At 50.8% G+C, this 8,085-nt stretch overlaps 1 protein-coding gene across 1 annotated transcript in view; it reads right to left on the bottom strand.

Moving 5' to 3' along the window:
• lamb3 (laminin subunit beta 3) overlaps window positions 1–594 on the bottom strand; it is a 10,319-nt gene extending 9,725 nt beyond the window's left edge. The window contains exon 1 of the mRNA XM_060910769.1: window positions 360–594. Within this exon, the coding sequence (XP_060766752.1) occupies window positions 360–393 (34 nt within the window). The 5' untranslated portion in view covers window positions 394–594. The remainder of the gene's footprint in view (window positions 1–359) is intronic.
• Window positions 595–8,085: the final 7,491 nt, after the last annotated feature.

Below are 8,085 nucleotides of genomic sequence, written 5' to 3'. Positions count from 1 at the left end.
AGTACTTCATATTCAACAATATAATACCATCATTTTCAATCATACTCGACAATACTCCACTAATACTACAATACTAGAATAAAATGAGAGTAATGGGACATAACACTCTCTTAATACTTAATAAAACTCTAAAATACTCCATGATACTCAACAGCAACACACTATAACACACTGTTAATACTGTACATTACTAACATGCTATAACATGACATTATACTGTATTAGAGGTCAGAGACTTGGGAACAGGGGTGTCTGTGTGTCTGTGTGTGTGTGTGTGTGTGTGTGTGTGTGTGTGTGTGTGTGTGTGTGTGTGTGTGTGAGAGAGAGAGAGAGAGAGAGAGATGGATAATAAGTCCTACCTGCGGTGATCTGTAGAATAATCAGAATCTTCATCCTGAGGAAATAAACACAAAAGCTCTTTAAGTCTGTAACACGATAACTGACTCTGCTGCCTCACTCAGCTGCTTTTATACACTGACACACCTGTGTGTGTGTGTGTGTGTGTGTGTGTGTGTGTGTGTGTGTGTACTTTGATTCATTATTTTGCTGGGCGTGGCACTATGAGGAAGTGTGTATCACAGCACTGCTGTAATCACACACACTCACACACACTCATACACACTCACACACACTCACACATATGTCTGGATGAGTCAAAACTCATAAAGTTAAAAAATTAAAAACACATCCCTAATCTGTAGTCCCCTAACGCTATAACTCTTGAGTGTCAGGTCAGAGTTTTCGATTTGAGACGCAGCTCTTGACAGCAGTTACGATGATGGTGTAAAGTGTTCCAGAGGCACAGGGGCCCGTCAGTGTGTTTCACATCACTGTGCATGAAATCCATAAACATTTACACTTTGACTCAGAAACCTGAAGCACAGAGATGTTTTAGCTTCGATCTCTCGAGTGAACATCACTTTTAACACTTACAGATGTACGTAAGGGTGTTACTCAGACCCCTCTGCTCGACGTCAGGCCCTAACACACCACCCCAATGTGGATTATTCTCCTGTAACAACACAACACTTCCCTCTGGACTGGGCCATCAGTGGAAGGAATCAGGTTTCAGTCCCACACTAAATGTTCTGGACAGTTCAGAGTTCTTCTCCTCCTCACTGAGAGGGTACGGCACCACATCGGTTCTGTTCAGGTTCCTCAGAGGGACAAACTGAGGAACCTCATTTTTAAGAGAGTTACTGTAAAACCATAAACCCTAACCCCTGTTCCCTACCTCTGTGTCCTCCCTGTGGAGTAGTGAGGGTTAAGTGTAACTTTAGTGCCCTCAGTGGTGTGCACTCGGGCGTGTCCTAACAGGAGAGTGTCTCAGTGTGAAGCTCACACTGAAAAGCTCACGAGTCTTGTGCAGCTCAGTGTGAAAGAACATTTTATAAACATGCAGAATATAAACACCCCATGCACCCTATACCCCACATCCTACTCACTGCACTCCCCATGCACTCTATTCCCTATACCCTACATATTGCACTCCCCCATGCATCCTTCTCCCTACACCCTACTTCCTACACACTGCACTCCCTTGTGCACCCTACTCCCTACAACCTACACTCCCCCATGCACCCTATTCCCTACACCCTACACTCCCCCATGCACCCTACTCCCTACACCCTATACTCTACACCCTGTTCATTGCACTCCCCCATGCACCCTACTCTCTACACCCTAATCCCTACACCCTACACTCCCCCATGCACCCTACTCCCTACACCCTATACTCTACACCCTGCTCATTGCACTCCCCCATGCACCCTACTCTCTACACCCTAATCCCTACACCCTGCACTCCCCCATGCACCCTACTCCCTACACCCTATACTCTACACCCTGCTCACTGCACTCCCCCATGCACCCTACTCCCTACACCCTACACTCCCCCATGCACCCTACTCCCTACACCCTATACTCTACACCCTGCTCACTGCACTCCCCCATTCACCCTTAGAGATTTCATGTCTTCAGGAGATATTGGGATGGCAGTGAGGGATGGTGTATTATGGGATGGCATATTATGGGATGGCAGCATGTTTTGGTGATAATATGAGAGAAGAACATTGACATGATTAATTTGTTTGCATTCCTTATATCTCAGCAGTGAAGTCTGACTACTCTCTGTGTGTGTGTGTGTGTGTGTGTGTGTGTGTTCTGGGTGTGGTGTTCTGTAAATTGCAGCCTCAGGCCACTGATTTCACCTCATGTTCCTCCACTGCAGGTCTGAACCAGCCAGGTGTGTATGAGTTAATATAGGTGTGTTCTCTGACTCAAAGATCTGCCAGACTCAGATTTATCACACCTAACTCTGTCAGACAGGTTTCCATGGTGATGAGAAATGTGTGTGTGTTAATGGGCACACACACAGACACACTAAAGGCTGCTAATGCTGTAAACCATTACAGATTTTTTATAATAAACCTCACACTCTATAAAACCTCGTCTTCCCTTTCAGTCATCTGGCTGATTTGGAGGTTTTTGTCATTGGGTTGACGAGGGAGGCGTGGCATTTACAGGAAATGAGTTACACCAGTGCACAGGTGTGTTCTGGCAGTACTTAATACATGTTTCAGAGGGACAAATGCTCTCTCTCTCTCTCTCGGTTTTGGCTTCCTCTGCCTTCTTCTCTCTCTCTTTTCTCCTCTGTCTTTAGTGATTTGTTTTTAGAAGGTGTTTCCAGGTGAACCTGGCTGTTCTGGGAGGATGGAGCTTCTGTGCAGGCTGCCTCATGGTTTGCCCCAGTTTGTAGCATCTCACTGTGTTTTTGACCATCATGTTTAAAACTGTAATAGAATTTAGTGTGAAATCAGAGCAGATCTGGCTGGGAACCCCCGTTCATCATCTCCCGGTCTTTTGTTTACCAACTGGTTTAGACACCAGGCCGTAACACCCTCTCTAACTCCAAAATCCAATTCAATTCAATTTTATTTCTATGGTGCTTTTAACAATGGACATTGTCACAAAGCAGCTTTAAAGAAAATAAATATAAATTCATATGTAATGATCAACCCTGAGGTGATGGTGTTGAGGAAAAACTCCCTCAGATGACACGAGGAAGAAACCTTGAGAGGAACCAGACTCTAAAGGGAACCCATCCCCATCTGGGTGATAACAGATAGCATGATTATAAATAACTCTCTTCTATAACTGTGTCCTATAGAGTCACAAAGTACAACTGTGTCACGAGGAAATTCATTATAGTTTAACAGGAAGTCTGTTTTGTTGAAGTTATCAACTGTTCACTGATGGAAACTTGAATGTAAAACCATTCATGACAACTGCAGTCCTAAAGTTATCATAGGGATTGGAGTCCTAAACCATCCAAGCAAAACTCGTCTCGTCTTCTTCCGCTTATCCGGGACCGGGTCGCGGAGGCAGCAGTCTAAGCATGGAAGCCCAAACTTCCCTTTCCCCAGACACCTCGGCCAGCTCCTCGGGAAGAACACCGAGGCGTTCCCAGGCCAGCCGAGAGACATAGTCCCTCCAGCGTGTCCTGGGTCTTCCCCGGGGCCTCCCCCCGGGGGGACATGCCTGGAACACCTCCCCAGGGAGGCATCCAGGAGGCATCCGAAAAAGATGCCCGAGCCACCTCAGCTGATTCCTCTCGATGTGGAGGAGCAGCGGCTCTACTCCGAGCTCCTCCCGAGTGACTGTGCTTCTCACCCTATCTCTAAGGGAGCGCCCAGCCACCCTGCGAAGGAAACTCATTTCAGCCGCTTGTATCCGTGATCTTGTTCTTTCGGTCATTACCCAAAGCTCATGACCATAGGTGAGAGTCGGAACGTAGATCGACCGGTAAATTGAGAGCTTCGCCTTTTGGCTCAGCTCCTTCTTCACCACGACGGACCGGTAAAGCGACCGCATCACTGCGGAGGCTGCACCGATCCGCCTGTCGATCTCACGCTCTATCCTTCCCTCACTCGTGAACAAGATCCCGAGATACTTAAACTCCTCCACTTGAGGCAGGACTTCTCCACCAACCTGGAGAGGGCAAGCCACCCTTTTCCGGTCGAGAACCATGGCCTCGGACTTAGAGGTGCTGATTCTCATCCCAGCCGCTTCACACTCGACTGCAAACTGCCCCAGTGCATGCTGAAGGTCCTGGTTTGAAGAAGCCAACAGGACAACATCATCCGCAAAAAGCAGAGATGAAATCCTGTGGTTCCCAAACAGGATTCCTTCCAGCCCCTGGCTGCGCCTAGAAATTCTGTCCATAAAAATTATGAACAGAACCGGTGACAAAGGGCAGCCCTGCCGGAGTCCAACATGCACTGGGAACAGGTCTGACTTACTGCCGGCAATGCGAACCAGACTCCTGCTCCGTTCGTACAGGGACCGGACAGCCCTTAGCAAAGAGCCCCGAACCCCATACTCCCGAAGCACCCCCCACAGAATACTACGGGGGACATGGTCGAATGCCTTCTCCAGATCCACAAAGCACATGTGGACTGGTTGGGCAAACTCCCATGAACCCTCGAGCACCCTATGAAGGGTATAGAGCTGGTCCAGTGTTCCGCGACCAGGACAAAAACCGCATTGTTCCTCCTGGATCCGAGGTTCGACTATTGGTCGAATTCTCCTCTCCAGTACCCTGGAGTAAACTTTCCCTGGGAGGCTGAGAAGTGTGATTCCCCTATAATTGGAGCACACTCTCCGGTCCCCTTTCTTAAAAAGAGGGACCACCACCCCAGTCTGCCACTCCAGAGGCACTGTCCCCGACCGCCACGCGATGTTGCAGAGGCGTGTCAACCAAGACAGCCCCACAACATCCAGAGACTTGAGATACTCAGGGCGGATCTCATCCACCCCCGGTGCCTTGCCACCGAGGAGCTTGCAAACCACCTCAGTGACTTCAGCTTGGGTAATGGACGAGTCCACCTCTGAGTCATCAGCCTCAGTCTCCTCAGTGGAAGACATGACGGTGGGATTGAGGAGATCCTCAAAGTATTCCTTCCACCGCCCGACAATGTCCCCAGTCGAGGTCAACAGCTCCCCACCCGCACTGTAAACAGTGTTGGCAGAGTACTGCTTCCCCCTCCTGAGGCGCCGGACGGTTTGCCAGAATTTCTTCGAGGCCGACCGATAGTCCTTCTCCATGGCCTCCCCGAACTCCTCCCAGTTCTGAGTTTTTGCCTCCGCAACTGCCCGAGCTGCAGCACGCCTGGCCCGCCGATACCCGTCGGCTGCCTCAGGAGTCCCGGAGGTCAACATGGCCCGATAGGACTCCTTCTTCAGCTTGACGGCATCCCTTACTTCCGGTGTCCACCATCGGGTTCGGGGATTGCCGCCACGACAGGCACCGGAGACCTTGCGGCCACAGCTCCGAACAGCTGCGTCCACAATGGAGGTAGAGAACATGGTCCACTCAGACTCAATGTCCCCCGCCTCCCTCGGAAGCTGGGAAAAGCTCTCCCGGAGGTGGGAGTTAAAGACCTCCCCAACAGAGTGCTCGGCCAGACGTTCCCAGCAGACCCTCACCATACGTTTAGGCCTGCCAGGTCTGTCCAGCTTCCTCCTCCGCCAGCGGATCCAACTCACCACCAGGTGGTGTTCAGTTGACAGCTCAGCCCCTCTCTTCACCCGAGTGTCCAAGACATAGGGCCGGAGATCAGATGAAACGACTACAAAGTTGATCATCGACCTCCGACCTAAGGTGTCCTGGTGCCACGTGCACTTATGGACACCCCTATGCTCGAACATGGTGTTCGTTATGGACAAACCGTGACTAGCACAGAAGTCCAATAACAAAACACCACTCGGGTTCAGATCGGGGAGGCCGTTCCTCCCAACCACGCCCCTCCAGGTGTCACTGTCGTCGCCCACGTGAGCATTGAAGTCCCCCAGTAGCACAATGGAGTCCCCAGTCTGAGCACCCCTCAGTACCTCTCCCAGGGACTCCAAGAAGGCCGGATACTCTATACTGCTATTTGGCCCGTAGGCACAAACAACAGCAAGAGCCCTCTCCCCAATCCGAAGGCGCAGAGAGGCGACCCTCTCGTTCACTGGGGTAAACTCCAACACATGGCGGCTGAGCTGGGGAGCTATAAGCAAGCCCACACCAGCCCGCCGCCGCTCACCACGGGCGACTCCAGAGAAGTGGAAAGTCCAGCCCCTCTCGAGGAGCTGGGTTCCAGAGCCCAAGCTATGCGTGGAGGTGAGCCCGACTATCTCTAGCCGGTACCTCTCAACCTCCCGCACAAGCTCAGGCTCCTTCCCCCCCAGCGAAGTGACATTCCATGTCCCAACAGCCAGCCGCTGTGTCCGGGGATCAGGTCGTCGAGGCCCCTGCCTTCGACTGCCACCCAATCCACATTGCACCAAACCCCTACTGCTACCTCTGTGGGTGGTGAACCCACAGGAGGTCGGGCCCACGTCACCTCTTCGGGCTGAGCCCGGCCGGGCCCCATGGGCAAAGGCCCGGCCACCAAGCGCTCGCATACGAGCCCCAACCCCGGGCCTGGCTCCAGGGTGGGGCCCCGGCTGCGTCCTACTGGGCGACATCACGGTCCTGGATTCTTTCTCCATAGGGGGTTTTTGGTGAACTGCTCTTGGTCTGGCCTGTCACCTAGGACCTGTCTGCCTTGGGAAACCCTACCAGGGGCATAATGCCCCCGACAACATAGTCCAAGCAAAACTGTTTGCATCAATTGTCCAGAGCATCTTCCAAGTGCAACTTTCGACTGTCCGTATGGGGCCATCCTCCACAGGAGAAATGTGATGAGAACCTCAACCAGAAGTAGGGCATGAGGATGGGTCAGGCAGGTCAGAGGAGCAGAAGAGGTTCAGCATCACTGGTGTCTCAGGAGTGGCATGTGTAAGGAGAGAGAGAGAGTGCGTGTGTGAGAGAGAGAGAGAAAAAAGCACAGGTTGTTAGGCATGCCTGGTGTCACCTAATGGTTAAGAACAGTGTATATTTTGCACTGAGCGCAAGCAGGGACTCCAGTGAGACTAAGGCCCAATCCCAATTCTAATTTCTACCCCTCCCCCTCCCCCTACCCCTCCCCCTCCCCCTTCCCCTTGGCCCTTCCCCTTGAAACTGAGCTACAAGGGATAGGGCTTGAAATTCAACCCCTACGTATTGGGATAGCCCTTCAACGATCGCATACGTCATCGTGTACCTCCGTCAGCGTTTACGTTAGCAAAACGCGACCAAATGCGTCATTGGCTGCGACCAGCCGCTACAGTCAGAGCCAGAACCAGAAATCTCTGCTGGCAGGGTGTGATTTGTTAACTAACACCACTGAATGGGATATCTTTGGTGCTTCGTGCACCACATCCGACAGAATGAGGTGTCAGAACACTCATGTAAACAATAAAAGCGAGAATAACAGAACAAAACGTATGCAGTCAAGCAACCGAAAACAATACTCACTCCCAAAGCTTTTTAGCAGCAGCTTGGATTTCAGAAATCGCTGCTCATTCTCAGCTCGAAAGCGAATCAAGCGGCGTGTTTCCTCTGGATAACAACTTAAAACACGTAAATAATGGAGAAAATACATTTATGACAATCTTTCGCCGCGGGAACCGCCATCTTTCTGAAATCCGCATGAAATCTCACTGAAATCCGCATGGCATTGTGGGAAATCACTCAAACCCCTTCGTTCGGAGTCAGCTCCAGGAAAATCTCCGTTTGGAGGGGTACAGAAGCCCTACCCCTTCCCCTACCCCTCCGCGTTAACTGGGATTGGGATACCCCTACCCCTTCACGTGAATGCGCAAAATGGAGGGGAAGGGCCAAGGGGTTGGTCCAAGGGGTGAAATGGGATTCGGCCTTACTCTTTGAGGCAAGGCCGAATTAACTATATGGGCCTGCGGCACAGTGCCCAGGGGCACTAACCACTCACAGCCAGTGGGGGGCACCACATGACAGAAACTTTAAAAATATTTTTCGTGAATGTTTGTACACTTAAAATGGTTATACACTTGATTTTGTTAAATAGTCATATATAATTCATTATGAACACTAATTTCATAAGAACAACAACAATAATCATAATTCTGAGCAAGAGTGGCCTATGTGACCATTAACCCCCCTTTCCTCAACCTGTCAGTTGAGCCAGTCCACCTACGGTGAAA

This window comes from Neoarius graeffei, chromosome 26, assembly GCF_027579695.1.
Source record: "Neoarius graeffei isolate fNeoGra1 chromosome 26, fNeoGra1.pri, whole genome shotgun sequence".
Taxonomy (NCBI): domain Eukaryota; kingdom Metazoa; phylum Chordata; class Actinopteri; order Siluriformes; family Ariidae; genus Neoarius; species Neoarius graeffei.
Note: the sequence above shows the minus strand (reverse complement) of the source record. Positions and strands in the feature narration are given on the sequence as shown.